The 22,356-nt window shown below is 43.8% G+C and overlaps 1 protein-coding gene across 1 annotated transcript; it reads left to right on the forward strand.

Annotated features, from left to right (window-relative positions):
- Window positions 1-1,511: 1,511 nt before the first annotated feature.
- Window positions 1,512-18,685, forward strand: LOC117372046 (zinc finger homeobox protein 4-like). Its single transcript, XM_033967765.2, has 11 exons — window positions 1,512-1,834; window positions 3,915-5,490; window positions 5,559-6,097; window positions 6,395-6,608; window positions 7,200-7,307; window positions 7,466-7,587; window positions 7,711-7,821; window positions 9,238-9,385; window positions 9,987-14,503; window positions 14,685-15,344; window positions 15,665-18,685. Exons 2-11 carry the CDS (start codon window positions 3,951-3,953, stop codon window positions 15,776-15,778), a joined length of 8,073 nt encoding a protein of 2,690 aa, XP_033823656.1. The 5' UTR covers window positions 1,512-1,834; window positions 3,915-3,950; the 3' UTR covers window positions 15,779-18,685.
- The last annotated feature ends 3,671 nt before the right edge of the window (window positions 18,686-22,356 follow it).

Genomic DNA, 22,356 nt, shown 5'->3' on the forward strand with positions numbered 1-22,356 from the left:
GCAATCTTTGTGTGGTGGAGAGGGCCAGACAGACAACCACTTTACACCACGGTGTTCAAATCGTAAAATAATTATTGGATGAGCTACAAATGTCGGCCAGCATGTTAACTGGCCAATAAATGGACTCTCTACGAATTTATTGTCAGAAATAAATTGAAGGAAAATCAGGGCAAAGCAAATGTGTATAGAAATGCAGAATGAGGCATAGTTTATAAGGGAATATAATAAGGTCCATTATAATCATTATAATTACGGTAATGTACAACATGGTTGGGATACAGACAATTTGTAAAACTTAAATCTTGAGAAAACTATAGATCACGATCACTCCGATATTAATGCACAAAACAATGTTCGAAGAATATTTCTGATTCACCTGTGCGCAAACCTAATTTGAGTACGATGTTGTCACAAAGCAAGTCTGCCTCAAACACTTGTATATTTCTATATCCTTATAATCTGTTTCTGTCTGTTAAATTTCGACGAAGGACAGATTGCCATCCACCGTGAAAATCACAATAGTATTATCATAACAATAGGCGAGCCGTGTGGCAGGATGGGGCGGCCACAGCAAAAAGCCCAAACTCAGGCTTCTGTCTGGACATTGCAGTGGACAACAGTGCATAACTATTTATATTCTCCTTTACAAACATTAAGTAACATATAAACAAACACTACATTATGTTAAGAACGTGAGGCACAGCTGTGGCCAGATTCACCGGACATAACCAAGGGTGGCGTCTAACAGAAAGCAAGCTATCTTTGGGATGTATTTTTATTATTTTACATTATATTTGTACATTTTTTCTTAATATTTGTTCAGCAACAAGAATGTTTGTAAAGTTTGCAGACAAGCCGACGTAATTACACGTCAACTCTAAAAGCAAAGCAAAACGCAAGTTGAAGGAGGGCCAGTGCAGCACAGTCAATAGGACTGAATATTCAAATGTAAAATGTATTTTAGAATTGTTATCCTCTATTTTTAGCTGTGTAAAATAAACAATTAAACATAGCTCATCGTCTCCAGGCCCTCAGCTCGGTGCTCACAGTTTTTCTGATTCTCGGAGACATTGTCGAATGTCTAAATTATGAATTTACATCTTCTGAAATAACCTCTTATTCACAACTTCGTCTTTCTATTGTTTCGGCTGGGCCTACATAATGTTAACAGTACGCAACAGCATTTGTGTTTCTGTAAAACTACATTTTCTTGACAAAGTGTATAATAATGTAATATGTTATATATATGTATATATATTATTTTTTTAATACATCCGTTCAAAAGCTACGTCACTGGTTATAGTAAAATAAATACAATTTAACATACCAGCGATAATTTCCTACGCTTAAAAAATGTTTTATTTTCTCTCTCTCCATCCCGTGAAGCCTCTCCCCTCCCTCTCTTTCGCTCTCTCTCTCTCCTCTCGCTCTCGCGGAATCCTATTGATCCAAACGGGCTAATTAGCGGTGTCTGCGCAATTACGCACATGCGCACTGGGCGTAATCTCAGCCATTTTTTGAAGGAAACTAATTAGCAGGAATAAAGAGCCAAGTGTTTTTCCCCCCACAGTGATCAGAACTCATTCTACCTCTGGAGCTCGCACAAACCCCTCCGTCCCCCATCTTCTGTTTACCACAGCCTATATGTAGCTTTAATTACACTGTTGTTTGGTAACAAGTCGGACCCTGCTGCTCTCTCCCTCTCCCCGTTTCCCCTCTCCTGCTTCGCAAAAACACAAGAGGATCATCCAAAAGGAATGAGTGGGATCTCTATACAATTGTTTTGTGGATTACTTAAACGTAAGGAGCGTCGCACCGGAGCCGCTGCACAAATGTAAGTGCTCGCACTTGTTTATTTTACATTTATAGCGGCGACAGGCGACTCGTCCGGCGATAGTCCGGAGAAGGCTGTTTGGTCCGCGTATCCCTTTAATTCGTACAAATGACGCTTTTTGTTGATCTGCTTATGGATTGAATCACCTGTTACGGCATATTTACGCTCGGTTAAGCTCTATCGGTGTGGTACGGAGTGGTCCATTGTAAACAAAGGCTGGAGTAGTCATGTTGGTTAGTGGTTTGACAACACACTGGCTGGGAGTGAACTACTAAGTCCCTTCCTTGTTCTCTGTCCGCACTAGCTCTACGATAGCCCCTAATAACACAATGGTAGCGGTGCTATTACCTGATACTGGTGCATAGTGTTTGCAAGCTCCTCTGACAGCAGCCTTTATGAAGAAAAAACAATATCCACTGGTCATTTGGTCCTATACTGTAAAGTAAAACCAACACAAGTATAGTCACACAACTCTTGTGCGTGTGTTTATGCCTCCTCCTCTTTCTCCTCCACACATCCTTTCACGCTTGGCACTCACCCTCACTCCCCACATATAGGTAGACAGACATCACCCAGGGAATACATTGTTTGGATTTGGAAACCTAGTTTTGCCAGCACTCGAAGCTACCCAAACTACTGTTAGTATAAGCTCTTAAATTATAATATTGCTTTGGAACCTGTGCTCAATGGACATGATACGCACAACAGGATGTACATGCATTAACGCACCTAGATGTATACACACACACATGTTAAATGATGGTTTCCCGCACTCGTGATCGATAGGGAGCCAGGAATGCTTGTATAAATAGTTACATTGCCGATAGACCGGGGTTATTGATTGCAGTGTAAATGAAAATCTTTATCAGATTAGAGAGTGTTCTCAGCTGCTGGCAGACAGGCAGGGTCCCTGAGCACTTGCAGGCAGGACAGTGGACAGCTGCAGTGGCCAAGGGTCTGTGGCCTGTGACATAAGCACAGTACATTAAAGGACTATCAGAGTGCCGATATGAGCCATATATCTTTAAAGTGCGGGCAGGGCATAGGGAAAGGGGGATGGCTGCTGGGGAGTGTTAGAGTGGGGCCCATACAGAAGGAGGGGGTGGGCAGGAGGAGAAGGTGAAAGGGTACATTAAGGTCTCTCCTTGATTAAAAAAGGTCAGTAATGAGATTGTGGAATAGGCACACAATATGAAACATACATCTTGCTTCATATCTAGCACCTATCTGTCAGTCCATGCAGGAGAAGACATTTTTGTAATCATATCCAATTAATCAGTTGAACAAAAACACTTCTTTAAAAATCATTCGACATGCAGTATATGATTAAACCTTTCCTTATGTATGGACAATTGTGTTTTGCCTTTAGAAAAAAAAAACAATGTTTTTCTCTTGCAAAGATAAATGTGTGTTTACTGTGTGCAATCCATTAGGGGGTGGACACCACGTCAGATCTAGGGCTGTGAAGACGAAATGCAATTACACCTTACGTGTGCTGCAATGCATCACGTGATAGCAAACATTAAAGCTCTGTATATAATTACATTAGGATGATAACTACACACAGTGCTCTTTTGTATCAATTTACATTTTGTTCAACATTTCATACCTTCAACAGTTTTTTAAATGCTCTGTAATGGTAGTCATACTAAATTAGAGGTCCAATATGCTTATAACATCTAATGACACACTCCACTTGATGTAAAAACTGATACACAGGCTTAAGAATGTGTTCTTTTATCCAAGTGTGGCAATTTAGTGAAAGCCCTTTAGCTCAAAAGCGTTCAGTTCTTTATTTAATCCTATCCCCTGAGGAATATTATAGACCTCCTGCGAAGCCCTCACCCGCATTCCTCTACCTAGTTTAGCACTCGGGCTATTGATTTTCCCATTAAGGGCTAACGCTAACCCCTGAGTAACCAGCCTATGTATTGCACTGTGAAGTCTGTATTGAACAGATGCTATCCAGGGACGCTAATCAATGGGCTGTGTGTTATGCAATATTATTTACATGACTCAAGCCTTCCATCTTTTGTTTTAATCATGGCTGTGCTTCATGTGTGTCTCTCCGCACTAACAGGTGGAGTCGTGATGGTCGGCAGCTGTAGCCTCTGGTATGGACAGTGGTGAAGGAGGGGATGGAGGGGGAGGAGAGGAGCGAGAGTCCGACCTCAGTCCCCAGGGGTTATCTGCTCCTCTGCGGTCCCGGGCGGCCATTCCTGAGCAGGGGTCACCCACTCATACCTCAGCCATGGCCCCTGCCAAAGAGCTCCTGACCCTCTCGCCACAAGGGCCAGAGGAGGTCCAGGGAGATGAGCAGACTGAAGAAGGACTGAAGGGAAACCAGAGGGAAGGATGTTCGTTAGGGCGATGGAGGGAAGACGGGGAGGTGCACTTAGGTGTGGAAGAGGCGTCAGTTACAGGCAGCGGAGGCCAAGAGGAGGAGGAGGCCATCTCAAACCAAAGCCAAAATAAATCCAAATGTTCTTTATTACCTCAACAGAGCCAGCACTGCTCTTCTTCCAGCACTGCACAGGCCAGTGGCACACACGACAGCAAAACAGACCCCACCCCTTCCTCCTCTCCAAAGCCCGCCCCTTCGCTCTCCGCCTCTCCAAAGCACTTCACATGTCCGTCCTCCTCGTCTGCTCTGCATCCCGACTTAGAGGTAAAAGACATTAAGGAAGATCAGGGCTGGATTTCTGGGTTTCCACAGAGCTTTAAATCCCAGCAGTCGACTGCGATGTTTCCTACACTGGCAGGTATGGGGCCTGCCAGTTCACCCACTGCTGAGGATGGAGGGCCGACAGGGGTTCTTCACTCTTCTGTTACCAATGGAAATGGTGCCAAAGCTCCAGAACCAAATGACAGTCAACCAGAGACAGAGGTGGATGATGAGAGAGAAAAAGAAGATCTGAAAGAAGCTGTAACTAAAAACCTCAACCAAGACCTCTCTCCAAATTCACTGACGAGTCACATGACCATAATGCACTCCCGCAATTCATGCAAGACACTGAAATGCCCCAAGTGTAACTGGCACTATAAATCCCAGCATACGCTCCAAGTCCACATGAAAGAAAAACACCCAGAAACAGGAGGGCAGTGCGTGTGTGGAGGTTCGGGTGGTAAATGTGTCTGTGGGGGGGCAGCTCGAGGGGTGTGCACGTACTGCAGTTCAGGGAAGCCCCATCCTCGCCTGGCCCGAGGTGAGACCTACGCCTGTGGCTACAAGCCCTACCGCTGTGAGGTGTGCGACTACGCCACCTCCTCCAAAGGAAACCTAAGCATACACATGCAGTCAGACAAGCACCTGAACAATGTCCAAAGTGGGGGAAACACAAATGGTCACATGCATGTCAGCAACAGCAGTACACCTGGTGGACACACAGTGGATGAGCAGGCGTACAAACTTCCACTGGCTCTCCACACTCCTGCCACCCAGCCGGCAAAGATCACCTCGGCAGTACACTCACACTCGCATGGTGGTAAGCGCTGGCGTTGTGATGTGTGCGATTATGAGACCAGCATTGCCCGAAACCTGCGCATTCACACCACCAGCGAGAAGCACACACACAACATGCTGCGGCTACAGAGAGGATACTACTTGTCCCAGTGCCGAGGCCTGGCCCCTCCGCTCAAACATCTGCAGAACACAAGTACGATGCATGAGTCATTATTCTTACAACACTAACGTGCAGTGGCTAACACTCTGTTTGTTCTGCAGGTGGTGAGCTCTCCCTAAGTATGCGCCTAAGCAGTCAGCAGGTTCCAGAGCCGCCTGTGACATTGGGGTCAGCTCTGACCCCTTCCCCATCGCCTTCGCCTTCTCCCCCTCCAGCTGCCTCTTTGTCTCCCTCAGGAGCCCTCTCTCTCTGTGTTTTCCAGTGTATGATATGCTCTAGCTTCTCCTCTGACAGCCTGGAGAGTGTGGAGCAGCACCTGAACAGCCCTCGCTCTCTGCCCCAGTCTGAATGGTGCTCCCTGGTCGCCGGGGGATGCCACTGCAGGCTGTGTGGCTACACTACCCCGCTGAGGGCCAACTTCTCCTTGCACTGCCAGACTGACCGACACCGCACCAGGTACCAGCTGGCAGCACATCTACAGGAAGGTGGAGACAGGGGTCAAGAAGGTGCTGCTCTGATTGCTAAAGGGAACCCGGTCCAACTGAGATGCAACCTGTGCGACTATGTAAGCAGCAGTCTGGAGAAACTCCGCGGGCACTCGCTCAGTGCACAACACAAAGCCGGCATTCGCGTCTACAGAGTACGTACACAATGAAGGGGGAAAATATTATTTCATTATTTTGTGCATCTTTGCGCATATTATATACTCTCATTATAATATTTGACTGCTTCAAGATGCGAACATTTGATAACATTGCAGTGGCATTAATACTGAATAAGGAAATTAATTTGGAAATGCCTATTTTTGGAAACCAGCAAATAAGATACACATTTATTCAACTTGGAAGAGCACTCTATTTGAAACTATCAGTCTTCAAAGCAATACCAAATAATCTCCCCTTCCATTAACACCCATATCTCTCTCATCTCATTTCAGTTTTTGCAACAGTATGACGGTGAGGTTGACGGAGGCTCATGGCTCTTCCATTGTCTCCTATGCAACCACTCTTGCTCATCTAAAATTCAAGTACTCAAACACAGTCAAACCCCAACCCATCAACAGAGGGAAGGGCTAATCCAGCTGCAGCCAATGGGGGGTGAGGAGCTGGCAGCCATTTTCACCATCAGGAAAAACACAGAGGGAGTCACAGGTGAGCCGCTCAGCGTGATGTGATTTTCTCTGGCATGTGTTTGGTGACATCAAGAGAGCGGCCCAGGGATTAAGATGAAAAGAGTGAGAAAATGAGTAATGGCTGTTGCTCAAATATTGATCAGGCTAATTGATTAGTCGATATACATCCTTGTTATATCCACAATCACCCCTGACAACAGCTAACTAGCACCTGCTAATCAATGGGCCAATACAAATCCTCCGGATATGCAGGGGTGTAGTGGAGGACAAGTAGTCCGCTAAGATGTTACAAGATGTTTCAAAGATGTAATATTACATATTCATTAATATTACATATGTATTTGAGAGCTTGAAAGTACAAGCAGCACTATCTAAATTAAGTCTTTTAATTTGTATTTGTGTTGTTTAAGACTTATTAAGAGAAGCTGATGTTCTCTAGTCACAACCCCACCTCTTAAGAGAAGTTAATAGAGAATCAATAATTGATCAATAAAGGCCAGTGAGTGTGGTCTGAGACACTGGCTTGACTGAGGGAGTTCGTTAGAAAGGATGTATGTTAAGATGCAGTGCTCAAGCATAACATAACTATTTCTTTTTTTTTAAACCCCAGAAGAGCTCAGCGATGAAATGGACACAACCATTGAGCTTCAAATTGGTCTTCTGGACCAAACCAAAGACACAAGCAACGCGGGGTCAAACCTATTTTCTACAGAGAAAGGTAGTCATAGCACACGCTAGTAAATAAATTACATCTCAAACATTGGCCAATTTTAAGTAATTTTCTAAATATATCTTAAAATCCTGTCTTAAAATGACAACCCTGAAGAGTGTGCATGATTGCGTTGTTTACAATTTTCATGTTATTCCTTTGAATAGAAAACGGAAGGCAAGAACAGGAAAAGGGAGAACTGAAGCGCTCTTTCTCTGAATGCACAGAAACAGATGACGCCATCTCAAATAAACGGCCCAAAACACACCAGCAAAATGAAAACCAGCAGGTAAGCCTTTTATATACAAGATGTATTCATTTTAGTTTTTATATGAATGCATGTATGCATTTGTATTTATTATCATAAGGCAATACTCCTCTCCACTGTTTAACCTGTGTTCTCTCCCTTCAGACTGTCCAGTGCCCCTTGTGCCAGCTCAAAGTCCCTTACGCTAATATTCGCCAACACCTCACTCATGTGCACAGTGTGGCACAAGACTGTGTTGACAAGCTCATCAGCACTGTAAGTCTACCTGAGCATTTTGCTGTATTTGCGTTTGTCTGGATGCAAAATAGAAAATGAGAAGCAAAAGCAGTGGGGGATGGGGCCAAGTGAAATGTTGGGAGACAATTCCATTAAGAAGGCACCAGAGAGAAAGGCATGGCTTTTTTTAATGCATGTTTAAGTAGCTCCCCGCTATCATCTTTGATGCAGCCGTCCGTTTGGTGTTGGTGTGTGTGCTACCGTGTATGTGCTTCTTTTAGAGTGGAGGAGAGGGTTTGACTGAGCGAGTGAGGGAAAAAGCCAGTCTTTCTATAATGCATGTTTAAGTAGCCCTCTATTACCAGAAGTGCAGTCAAGCTAAAAAGCCCCCCCCCCCCGTGCTTTTTACTATGTCTCTCCAACTAACAAAGACTGGTCATCTATCCACATCAGCGTCCTCCATCTCGCTGGCCCGTATGCTAAGTGGCCTTTGTCTCACGCGCTCTTCGCCTCCACTTCACTGACTGCTTTTCACCCTTTCCTCCCCTCCGCTGCCCCCCTCTGCCTCCCCTCCTTCCTCCCCCCTCCAGCTCCTTCTATCATTCCTATTCTGCGAACCACCATCCTCAAACCCTCCCCGTCCGGTCTTACTCCTCACCACCCCTGCTAGTTTCTTATGCTCTACCCCTCCCATACTCATTCGCCATCTCTCCAGTGCAGTTTTTTTTTTATTCGTTGCCCCTTATGTCCTCCTCCCTCCGCTCTTTTTTTCATATTGGACGCCCCCCGCACCCACCACCATGGTCCTGCCTCCCCTCACTCTCTCTGATAGTAATTGAGGTTCATTAATTCAGACTGAGGTGATGATGGCCATTATGTACCTTGCTTTCCAATTACGCTCTCTAGATTAAGCCTGACCTTCAGTTTTCTCTGCAGCGTGCACGTGGATGAGTGTGTGTGTGCACGTTCTCATTCGTTCTTATGAATCTGTTAGAAAAAACTCTTGTCATGTAAATCTCATCTTTAGCCGCCTGTCCCTTTCCTTGGGCTAGCTAGTTGTTCGCAAAGATATAGCATTTGCTCTGAGTGCTTGAAGCTACTAAGATGGAGGGTTTCTATAAGGAGAGGGATGATTTTAAATAAATTCATTATTCAGCTCAGTAAAGTTTTATTAAACCCTTGGGGCATGTTGGAGGGTGTCGCAGGAGGAGATGGTAGTCCCACATATCACCACTATATACACTTATTACCAAATTGATGCATTTTTAGCTTCATATCAGGCTGTAGTGACAGGTGCAAGATGTACATTACAAATTCACACTTGAATCTTTTATTAGAGAAGGAAACAGGCGCTTGCTGTTTATAAGTCGGGGTGTTTGCAGTACAAGTGAACATGTTTTATTCAGGCAGTTGAATTAAGAAAATGTTGAATAACTAATGTTTTCCTTCTTCTAGGTAACTCCACCAGTGGAAGAACCAGCACTTCACTCAAAGGTGGAAGCCTCACCTGACTCTTGTACAGATGAACACAAAATGAAAAATGGGAAGACTAGTAATGCAAAGACTACGGATGCTATTGCTTCTGCTGATGCACAGAAAAATGGTTGGTATATAAGTCTATAGTTTTATGGAAAAAGGATTATTTATAGATCTAGACCATAGAGTTATGGAGGTGGGATATAAATCTCTAGTGTGTTCAAATACATAATTAAATGTACTTGAATGCATTTTAGTATTTGATTATTGTATAAAATGTGGTAAACACAGCCACTTAAATGAGCAGCGCAACGTCTTCGGTCTTAAATTTTTTTCCAGTTGACTGAATTTAATTTTTCTTTTGCTATGGATCATACCTGGATGACTGAAGGATTACACAGCCATTCTATACAATAATATAATACATATAGAGTAAAAGATAATTAATTGTACATGATAAAATTTAAAGGAATAGATGACATACATTCTACTTCATGAGACCAACACTTTCTCAGTATAAACTGGGTCCATAAATATTGGCCAAACTCATAACAAGGGCCAAGGGCAGTCTAATCTAGTCTAGGTTAAACCACGTCAAACAAAACTGGTCTTGGTGTAATCTGTGAATGGGTCATTGTAATGAATAAATAAATTGTGTTAGGGTTAGTAGGGTTAGTAAAAAACTCAAGAACTATAGAATACAAATGTATCATTTATATATTTTTCAGGCATCTCTACAGAAACCACTGAAAGTGAAGTTGCCGCACCCAAAGATGTCACAGCTCTGCTCACCCCACCCCTAGAAGACAACACCACTCACCCCTCTAACGGCAAAGTGGCTCCTCAGTCCCCCTCCTCTCCGCCTACATCTCCATCTAGCGACCCCCCTCCTCTCACAGATCGCCATGGTTACCGTTTTCGCTGCAGCAGGTGCAGCCTAGCGTTTCCTACTCAGGAGAAGCTGCAGCTGCACTGGCAATACCATGCCATGAGGGCGGCGACAGAGTGCCCCCTGTGTTCCAGACAATGTCGCAGTCAGGAGGCCCTGCAGCGACATATGCAGAACACACACTCCGGGCAACAGCTGGACAACTCACAGGGGCAGAACACACATTTACTACCCCATACTGCGCACTACATGGAGCATAACAAGAGTGCCGTTCAACAGGACTTCAGCCTGTCACCTCAAATTGGACAAGAAGCGGGAGAGGGTGAGGAGATGGAGGAAGAGGAAGCTTTAGAAAGTGAGAAAAAAGAGCAATTAAAGGAAATAGTGGGTGAGGTTGAAGAAGAAGGTTTAACAGATACAGAGAAACATGAGGAGACCATAACTGAACCCTCTTTCACTGAGGCCGCTTCTAACTCTCTTATCAAAAAGAGTTCAAACCCCACCTTAGACCGCTACTTAGATCCATCCAGGCCCTACAAATGCACAATATGTTCAGAATCCTTCACTCAGAAAACCATTTTATTGGTGCACTTTAATTCTGTGTCCCATCTCCACAGAGCTAGACGAGCCCTTCAAGATTCCAGTGCAGGCAGTACTAGTACTACTGAGACCCCTCGTGGACCAGATCCTAGGCCCTACCGCTGCAAACTGTGTGGAGTGGGCTATAGCCAGAGTTCCACACTAGACATACATCTTCGCTCTGTTCTTCACCAAACCAGAGCCCGCGCTGCCCAAAACACTTCTGCAAGTGCTCCCACCACCTCCACCCAGGCTAGGGAAGAACCATCTAAGAGTTCATCTTTAACAAAGAGACCAGATGTTGCAAGCTCCTCATTACTAAGCAATAGTTTGGCTGCTGAGGCCCAGTCAGCCCTTGTTAATTCTGAGTGCCAGCAGGCTAAAAAGAGAGTGGCAGAGCTGTTAGCATCAAGGAACCAGCTAATGCTTTTACAGCAGCAGCAGTTAGCCCAAGCTCAGGCTCAGGCCCAAGCTCACTTACAGCAGCAAACAGCGCTACTGCAGTCCCAAGTGATGCATCATCTGCCTATGGGACTAGATAATCTCCTTAAGCATCACTTTCCTGTGGCTGCAGATAACTTGCTCTCTCTGCAGCAACAGCTTCTCCTGCCCTTTTACTTAGCTGGGGACATTAAGCTTAACTCTGAACTTGCTGGCAAAATCTCTGATCTCAACCAGTTTGACTTTACAAACTCCATATTAAAAGAAAGTAGCAAGACGGTGGATAAAAATGAGTCATCTGCCCAAACAACTGAAAAACAAAGCCAAAATGAAAGCTCAGATGGGTCTGTGTACCAACAAAATGAGAAGTGTGAGGTTAACAGTGAAGAAAGTAGCAATGATCCCACCTTTGACAAGACTAAAAAAGAACCTAGGATTTCTGAGGTAGATAAAGGGGAAGTGCCTCTTCCCCCAGTGAAAAATGAGAGCCAGAAACAGGAAGTAAATGTATCTCCTATTAATCTCCTCGGACAGCAGTGCCCTCCTCCCAGAGTCCCCTATGCTGCTGTAAATGGTGAGCCTCTTAGAGCACTGCTGCAGAGTTATGGGTATGAGCTGGCGCTGCAATACATACAAAGTAGACACAGACACCAGCAGCAGAGTCTGTTCATTGAAGACAAACAAAATTGCTCAGAACAATTAGAAGCATGCTTAAAACAGGGAAATGGAGTTGCTACTGAGGAAGAAGATGGGCTGTTAGAGGTCTGCAATAAAGTGGACTTAAATAAAGTAGAGACAGAAAGCTTTCCATTGGAGATAAATGGGAACAAACCTGAAGACGAAAAGAAAGAAAGGACGTGCTGTGGTGATGGAAAAAAGTGTAAAGATTGTGGCAAGTTCTTCTCAGATGCACTTATTTTGAAAAGCCACCAAGAATACATTCACAGAATGTTATTCCCCACATCTGCTCTGGAGAAATTTTCAAGAGAGTATAGATCCCAATATGACCAGATGTACCCTATCACACAATCTAAATCTACAGAGAGTTCATCTGTAGCCACCACAAGTACAGCAAAGTCAACAAATGAAGAACTAGAATCCATAGCAGAAGAAGTAAACGCACAAATGAAACCTTGTGCATCCTCAGAGTTGCTCACAGTGTCTGAACCTCCGAAACAAACAAGCACTTCACCTTCTGATGTGAAAACCTTATCAACTGCTTCTTCTTCTCCACCCTCTCCAAAAGCTCCAGCCTTATCACAACAGGAAGAAGCAACAACACCAAGCACTTCTGGGACAACCCAGGCAAAGACCATGCCACTTTCATTACCTAAGATACCTATGCTCCCCTTGCCACTGCCTCAGCTTCAGATACCTCCCCTGCCTTTGTCCAAGCTTCCAATGCCCCCCATCCCTTTCCCCATGGATTTGCCACTTCTTTCCCCAGTTGTCATGCAGTCTGTCGCCCTGCAGCCCCAACCCTGGCTTGATTCAAATGCAAACCCAGATCTAGCAAAACTCTACCAGTCCCAGCTAAACCCAGCACTTTTAGGGCAGCAGCCACAGTCCAGCCCTGCTTTATTAGCTCAGCAGTCCCCTCTGAGTCCAGCTTTACTTGCACAGCCTTCACAGCTTAACACTCCTCTATTAGGTCAGGCATCCCAGCCAAGCCCCGTCCCAGCAGGGCAGCAACCCCAGATGAGTCCATCTATACTTGAACAACAGGGTAAACGAACCCGGACAAGGATCTCCGAGGAGCAGCTTGCAATTCTGAGGAAACACTTTGATATTAACAGCCTCCCAAGTGATGAAGAGATCAACAAAATGTCTGCCACATCTGGACTGCCTCACAAAGTCATCAAACACTGGTTCCGCAACACATTATTTAAAGAAAGACAGAGAGACAAAGACTCCCCTTACAATTTTAATAACCCCCCAACCACAGCTTTAGAGGAAAGCAGAGAGGAAGAAACACAGAGTCAGTCTTTGTCAGTATCTTCATCAACTATGTCCCCAGCCCTTACTTCTGTGACCGCTCAGCCCCAGCCAGTGGATCTCCCAAGAGAACTCCACCGGGGAAGGCGCTCTTCTCGAACCCGCTTCACAGAGCAACAGCTTGAGACTCTCCAGGGTGTGTTTGAGGCCACTCCTTACCCCAGAGAGGAGGAATATGAAAGACTATCTGCTCTGTTGTCTCTGCCTAATAGAGTCATTGTAGTATGGTTCCAGAATGCTAGACAAAGAGCCCGCAAAAACCAAGACAGAGGGAATGAAGAAAGTTTTGGGGGCGAGAGCAAAAGCCACTTTGACAACATTCACTCTCAGAGCAATGGCTCCAATATGAACCATGACGAGGAGGAAAGCAGCAGATGTGTGGATGGACAAGGGGACAGTCATAATGAAAACTCAATGGACTTGACTTATGAATACTATACAAACCCAGACTCGCCTGCTCCAGAGTCCTCTGCCTATGCTGTGGAACCAGTTAAAAAGATACAAGTTGATAAAGCTAATTTGGGTCATGATAGCAAAACAACAAAGAATGTAGATGAGAGTGTAAAAAACATCGATAGCATGCACACTTTATTACCCGAAAAGGGTGAAGGGACTCAAGACAGAGAACAGCCATGCTCTTCTTCCCAAAAAATAGCACCTATGTCGGACCCTAGAAAAGAGAGTACAAATCCTCCACCTATTGAAAAATCTGCTGTTATTAAATCATTCGATTCTGAGGATAGGGGCACTCCCTCCAGTTTAAATGCTGAAACAAAGCAACAAAGTACTTCCCAGCCTCTGCCCACAGCCCAGTTTCAATGTACTTTCTGTCCAATGTCTTTGCCATCATTCCAACTGTGGCAAGAGCACCAAACTAGGCATCTGCTGGCAGCTCAGTCCCAAGTTCAGCTCCTCCACTCTGGCTTTACAGACCGAACAATGCCTTACATGATGCTCCATCCGAACCACACCTTAATGGCCAACCAAATGCTTTCTGGCACCATGTCTCAGTTACACCCGAATGCCCCACACCCAATGATTTCACATTTGAACAGCTTACAAATGAAGAATACTTTGCCTGATCACTCTGGGAGCCTTTCACAAAATGCTCTTGCATCATTGAAACAGAATTCAAAGCTTATGACTGAAGTTAACTTTGAATCTCAAAGGAGTGGCAAAGACGTAGAAGAGGAACACAGACGAGACAAGCGCCAGAGAACAACCATCACCCCAGAACAACTAGATGTGTTGTATCAGCGCTACAGCATGGACTCCAACCCCACCAGAGGAGTCCTGGAAAGCATTGCACGAGATGTGGGCCTTACAAGACGAGTTGTTCAGGTATTATTATTTTACACTTCAAATATGTCACTTATTATATTATACTATTGCCAAGTGGCTTGAAGATGAACTATAATTTTCTAATCCTGATAAGACACAGTACACAGTAAAGACAAGATTAAAGTAAAGGCTCGAGTAAATGAGTAATAAATAATGTATTGGCTGTTTCATGTCTTTACAGGTCTGGTTTCAGAACACAAGAGCGAGAGAAAGAAAAGGACAGTTCCGGTCAATGGGTCCAGGGTCCACATTCAGTTTGGGTTTGAACCACCTGCGGTGCCCATTTTGTAGAGCCCTCTTCAAAGTAAAGAGTGCTTTAGACGCCCATATGCGATCTCGACACTGGGCTGAAGCTGAAAGAGCAGGCTTTAACTTGTCAATAAGCAATGGATCCAGTGGGCAGATAGCTACGTCCTCTGTCATGGAGAGACCTGGCCCATCGATCTCCTCCCATCTTACACACCCTGCTTATCCAGTAAGCAAAGAACCAAATTCTAGACCCGCTATGTCATCCTTGACTATTACAACTGATCTCAACAACCCAGACGAGGATGAGGACTATGAGGAAGAAGAGGACGAGTACCCGTGCGAGGAGAGCTCCAGTATGGCCGACCTGGCGTCTTCAAGTCCCGAGGGATCCGGGGGGCCCAGTTCAGATTGGGGTGAGACACCAAATTTGCAGCAGAACTACCAACATTCACAGCAGCAGCGCCAAAGGACACAGATGAGCCACTTCCAGATTCTCCAGCTTCGAGACTTCTACAGGACTCACCGAACACCAAACCGACAGGAGTGTGAGGCACTAGGCCAGGAACTAGGACTGCCTCACCGGGTTGTGCAGGTAAACATCAACAGTGCAGGAGAAAAATATTTTAATGATACCATATTTTGCAGGGGGGTCTGGTCTATGAGTATATTTGAGCAATGACAATCTCTTTTCAAATTAGTATTTCATACATTTTTGCAGATTGCAAAACACTATGAATCAGATGGTTGCAGATGTAGTTTTTTTTACCTAATAATCACCCGAAAGTAAAGAACCACAAAGAATGCATCTCTCTTGATGTGTTGGTGTTTTCCAATTTTTCCACATGGGATGGAAGCCAGTATTAATAAATTATACTTACTGAAAGGTTTGCATATTTCTCCTTTATGTTGCAGGTGTGGTTCCAGAATGCCCGGGCAAAGGAGAAGAGAGCCCGCAGCATGAGTTCTGACTCTGTGGAGCGAGAGGCAGAGCTCAGTGCGGGGGCCGGGGAGCGGGATAGAGCCTGAAATGTGCTGTAGTCCTTATTTCTCCAATGGTCCCCTTTACTCCTTTAAACCTTCCTGCACTTAATGTTCATCTGCTACCATAAACTGTCCACCTTGCTGCCAACCTGAACACCCCAAAGATCCAGAGCCATAGTGGCCCAAAGAGAAACTCTTCCATGTGAATTGGAGAGTCCAAACCAAGTCTTCGCTACCATTACTTTACACATATCCATTGTACTTTAACCCATTGCTGGTCTGTCCTTCAGTGTTGAAAATAGCTTCTATTACAACCAAACACCATCTTGATGAAAAATAAACAGATGCCACAGAGGCCAAAGAGCATTCTCCAAGTACGTGACCTCACTGCCCAGCTAGACCTGCAGTCTACCTCTCAGTCTGCATGCCAGACTTACATTGGGCCCTCCACCAGACAGTGCTAGATGACTTGTTGTGTAGCATGTAGCGCCAGTCTACACAAAAAATTGTCAAAGAGATTTTAGTGTAAATAGAGTACTCCAAAAGATAAACTTGAAAAAAGTCAAAGGACAAAAAAGTGGAAAAAACAAATAATATCTTAGATGGCGGTATTTGCATAGAGCTTTTGTAAAGACTGACTCAGATTCCAAAGCTCATAACCAAAATTTTACATGTCTGTGGATTTAGTTTGAACGTGCTTGTTTTTTCAATAATGAACCGCAGAGCTGACGTCTGTAAGGTGAAAGGATGGGACCTGCTGCTGGCTTTGGTATACATTCGTAGAAAAAGACTGATACTACGGTGCAGACCTCCAGCTTCGCCCTTCCGCAAGCCAATGATGAGTCTTCTGTTGTACACCTTCTATGTTCCTTTAGTGGATAACAACCCAAATAGCACAGAAAGCAAAAGGCCAGTTTGTCCTCAGTGGGGCAAACTATTTTTATAGCACTCAACCATTAATACTGTACATGGAAACTTTAACCAAACTCAAATTGACATTGTGTGTGTTTAGTAATAGTTTCTTAATATAAAAACTTATGGATCGAGATAAACTGTCTTGCTTCGATATTATAGTGTCATGGTTATGAAAAAGACAGTTTTGATATGTTCAGGAGAGGTGACGTAACTGCCTTTCCACTCTATTTGAATATACCAATGGCTTACCAATGTTATGTGATTAATGTAAAGCTTTCTATGCTCAGGTTAACAGCTCAACGTTGCTCCACTTCCAATGTGACTTTAATACCATACCTTTTAAAAACAAAAGGTGCATGGTTAAGTATTAACAATATTTCCCAAAAAGACCTGCATTTCAAAGATCTGAGCTTTTCACACTGAGTAATAGATTGTTACATATTAAAACTAAAGTGTTTAATGATGTGAGGGGTAAATGTACAGTATTTAGCTTTTGTATGGCTGACTCAAGACTTAATTGGATGTTTGAGACTTGGCTCCCTTTCCTGTTTACAGTTTTGGGAGCTGCTGCGCAAAGCCGATGGGAAAAAAACAAACCAACTTTGGATGTTACTGATGTTATTTTTGTAAACTTAATTTATTCTTCCTCCCTACCTGCCTTCTTATTTTTGTTTACTCTTAACCTTTACTACTGTGTTCATTTGCAACTTATTCTGACTGTAATAATAATATAACAATAATAGCTAAACAATAATTAATGCTTTAAGACAAAAATCCAAAGACAAGATAATACTTTAACCATATGACCTACAAGAATAAGCGCTACTGTTTACTTGACGATGTATTGCTGTTTTTAAAGAAAAGGAAAGGAGTCCCTATATCTAAGCTACTGTTTTTCTGCCTCTCATAAGCACACTGGTGACTGTAACCAAAATCCCAACCTAGAGCCATGGCAGTCTGTATAGCGGTTAAAGAGTTTTACTTCTCTTGAGAAAGTTTATTTTTTTTGTTTGTTTTTTTAAACCATAGTGTTGAACTTCAGCCCTTAAGGATGTCCAGTTTGCTGCTAATGTACTGTAGTTTCTAATATGATACTGTAGATAGATGCATGCTCTGATCGCTTTACCACTAGGCTTTAATGACTACAAACTGTAATGATACCTGTGATGCTGTTGATTAAACTTGCTCCTGTAATACTATTGGAAAATGGATATGTGGGGCTCAATTCCAACAAGTTTGTCAGTATCTTCATATTTATTACAAAATGGCTTTCACAATACATGTTTTTTTGTTGTTTTTTTTCATCAAACATAGAGGCTTCCAGATTTCAGAGTAACCTTACGCTACTGGGGCATTACCTTCTCAGTGCTTAGAGAGATACTGCATAGCTTTTTGAAGGAGTTCAACCCCTAGAACCTCCACTTGGTACAGTGTCAGTCTCTCTGTGTTGTGCAATGTCTAGTCTCATTGTCCATCGAGCTCCAATGCAACGACTGGACTTCACAACCCACTTCCCAAAGCATGTGGACTGACTTCACTTTTTTTCAAATTTCTTGATTTTCTAACTAACAAATGTTTACGTCAATACCAATGAGCTTTCTTCTGTGCAGAAATGTGCATTCCAAATACCGCAAAGACAGTTTTGTACACTGATTACTTTGGGTTTAATTTCTCTTAACTTCTCTTGATCTTAGTGACTGTAAGATGTACATATTGGGGTCCTCTATGGTGAAGGGGCTCTGTTAACCTTGCTGTAGGTAAAACTATTATTTTTCTTTATTTTCTGGATATGTTGTTGCCATAGTGATGACCAAAAAGATACCCGTGATGTGCACCTGTCCTAACGTCTTGCTCCAGTGGTTTAGTGTGTCTCTATACTGTCCCTTGCCCAGTTCTTACCTATGCTGTGTGTTACCTCCCTTTTCCCTTCCCCAAACTCCACTGAGCTTAATAAAGTCTGCTTTGGTGCATGTTCCGGTCTCATCTCTTACCCAGAAGAAACCATTTTGTGTTATGGTATGCATGGGGTATTATGCATGCGTTTCATATTGTAGGTGGTGTGGGGGTCTGTGTGTGTGTACCTCTGATAAGTGTAACAGCGGTGTGTAGAAGGCGCTTGGTGAATGAAGCCATGACCTCTGGGGTCACTTCATTAATTACATCTGTGACATTCAGCCAGATGAGTTTCCTTTGTGACTAAATGATATGATGAATATTAACGACCTTGGATGAATTACGCTGCTGCTCCTGCTGCTGCTGATGATGATAATGTGTTTTACGACTCTGGGACTAAGGGGACTAAAATGCACACCACAGCACATTTAGGACACTCACATTTTCATATACAATGTACACCTCAGAGATCAATCTTCGTGCCAGGAGAATTTGTTTATTATTTTTTGGAAAGTCCAACAGGCCAAAACTTATGTAAACAGACTTTTTGAGAAGATCACTGTCTTTAATTATGGGGCTCTTATTTGCAATAACTGCAAAGGTTAGTCCCACTTTGGTACAAATGAAATAAAGCTAAATATACAAACTACATAATAGAAAATGCAAATAAACAACTTGAGATGGCTCCATAGCTTGTGATAGCCACCTTAGAAAGTCATCCTGATAAAGTGATCCCCCAGCTTTTCTCCTTCTCCCTGTCCTCCCCCTCTTAATCAAATGAATGCTGTGCAGCTGGTGGGGTTGCGGCAAAAAGGGGGTACGAGTGGCCGCGTGGGGGGAGAAGGTGGGGCTTTGAGGGATGGCGTGAAATGATTGCCTGCTGGTGAATATGTGTCGCTGGGGGTAGCGGGCTGGAGGAGAGGGGGTTGGGCCGGGCGGAGGGGGGTGTAATGTCATTGCCTGCTGGTCTATCTGTAGTGGGGGCTCATTTAGATTTAGATTGGTTATGTGAGGAGAGAGCCGAAAGGCCAGCTCATGTTTATGCATGAATCTGCAAGCACGCTGCTGTGGAGGAGCCCGGCATTAAAGACACAGAACAGAAATACATTTGCACGTTTAGATACAGCTCTGCTTCTGTGGATAAGGCTTCTGAAGCAGCAACGCCACGCTATCTGATACATTTCAATCAGTATTTGTGCTCTCTGTTTGCTGGTGTACCAAGACAACAATTCGTTCTCGTAATTTCGACTTTCTTAATTAAGCAAGCTTTCTAATAAGTCATCCTTTACTATGCATTCACTATCTTATGCAATTAATGTGTGCTCCACTCGTTACATGTAGGTACTTCCCACATTACACTCAGTCACATGGAGAGTAATCAGTAAATGTCTTCTAAGGAGAGTTTGTTCAGCACTTCATCAGGTATAAAGTGGTTTTTATTTGGAAATGTGGTCCCTATCCATCTTTTAAATGACTTTTTAATGGTCGTCACACCATTCTAATCAATCATGTAGCAGAGCTCGCCTGCAAGCCCAAATACACTCAATTTATAATTCCTACATTCTAGAGGAAAAGGGACGCTCTCTGTAGCTGCTGCCATTATCTACTGTAAATGAGCAGAGGCAAACATTAGAATTCCTGTGTGATGATCCAGGGGTGCAACTTGTGATAAGGAGCACTAAGAAAACAGCACACTCTGGATCTCCCAGGTTCACGCTATAATTGCATGAAAGTACTGTATGCTATTTTTTGGTGTCTATTTTGGAAGTCCACACTTGGGGAACCCCTGATCCTCCCTTCTGAACCATGGCACCCCTCTGCTAGCCCCCCTCCAGTACTTTACATCTATAATGAGATACAAATGCGCATCAGCAGGACAGTGTCTATGCCACGCGTCGCTGTGTGAATATTACTCACACTTATTAGCTGGATTATGTTAATCTTTACACTCTCTGCTCACAGACAACAGACTCTCCATGATCCGGGGGTGGTCACGGCACAAAGCGTGTGGCTGACGTGTGTTTGTGTGCACGCCTGTAGGTGTGTGTTAGTGTGATTGCCATGTTTTCAAATTGATCTGCATGTGAAAGGGCGGTCTAATTACATCACTTATGCAAATGTGAGATGCATGTTTGAATGCACACACATACACACCAACACCTACTATAAGGTCAAAAAGATGTGGTATGGGCCCTTACTAGCAAATGCACCACCTGTCAAAATGCAATGTATTCTGACACAATACATGTGTGCCACAATGGATGTTTTGATCAATCTCCTCCAGATAAAGAGTGGACAGGTCAAGCTCACTGAAGACTTGAGCACTTAGGCTGTTATTGGAAAATGTCTGCCCCTATATCTAAAGATTAGTGTTTTTCCAGTCTGAAACATTGATAGTATCCCTGTTGGAATGATTGATTGGGTCTGACACATTTTAATTATGCCTAAATTAAATGAATCGGCTGGCAGACTATAAAACATTGCTGTTTAATAACGAGCTCCTCCATTTGCCATTTTTTCCCCCCGTCTTCATCCAATCCCATTTCGGCTGCCCGCACAAAATAACCTCTCTCCGTTTAATGATATGCAAATGAATTTTCATGAACCCCATGATCCCATGCGATGATTAAACTGAGATGACATTAGCTGCCATGCTGCTGCCACTGTCAGTGTTTCCGTCTGCCTTCTTTCTCTTATCCTATCTCAACCATCTCTCCACGTATCCACGACAACGGCCAACTGGTGATATTAAGGGGCTCATTGTCACTGGTCCCTTATGAGTTTTCTTTGTGAGGAGAAATCCTGCACATCCAGTTTCCTCCAGTGGAAGCAAAGATCGTGAGCACATGATTAGTTGTAGCAGCACCAGTGTACACCCAAAAACATACATCAGACAAAAGTATACTATTACTGTAGTGCAAAAAACATCACAGAGATCCAGAAGTCTTCTGCTTTTTACATTTTCCAGGGTCTTTGGCTTGGTCTGCGTCTGACTGAAGCTCCGCCTCTGCTGTCGTTTATTGTACTCCATTTGCATAATGAAGCCCAGGCTTAATTAAGATCCCTCTGGAGTCTGAAGCCAAGAAGGATGAGGACGAGGGGAGGGGGACTCCAGCGTTCCTTTGGCTTATCCGCACGTGTCCAAAGAGGAGGTGCAATTTAAAGGGGGGAGAGAAAGCGTTGACGAGCGATTAAATCACTAATTATGATCGGCTGTTAGAATGAGTCTGGGGCTGTTAATTAGACGCAGTTGATGCCCAGACAGTCGCCCGCCCTGGTGGCTGCAGCACCACCCTGACTGGCAAAAGCAAAACACAAGCTGACATATCCTGAGATGATGCCAGCACATTCCTCCTGTTAGCAGTCAGAGCATGCTGAGGGAGTATCCCTTTAAGAACATCCCAGGTGTGCACGTTCAGAAAAATTGATGCACATTCTTCACCCACTCCTACTGTTCTTCATTAGGCTCAAGGTGTTTCCTGTTTCACTGCCCTACATTTATCTGCTCTATGATTTTTATATTTTTAAAACACAATACAATGCCTTTGAAAAACACTAACTTCCTTAACTATTTTTGGCTTTAAGACATCATGTTGTATTCTATCCCAGACAGTACATGAATATGTTTGTCCATTATTTGGTTACTTTTCACATCCAGATTCGCTTCACTTCGGTTTAGCTTGCTTGGCGCCGGCGAACACCTCCGGGTTGGCGTTTGGCATGATGCCATCTCTGTTTCCAAATGGTCCCTTCAGGGGTTGCCATCGTACAAAACATTTACGACATGTGAAATCTTCTGCTCACCGTATGGAGGT

Source organism: Periophthalmus magnuspinnatus, chromosome 6 (genome assembly GCF_009829125.3).
Source record: "Periophthalmus magnuspinnatus isolate fPerMag1 chromosome 6, fPerMag1.2.pri, whole genome shotgun sequence".
NCBI lineage: Eukaryota > Metazoa > Chordata > Actinopteri > Gobiiformes > Gobiidae > Periophthalmus > Periophthalmus magnuspinnatus.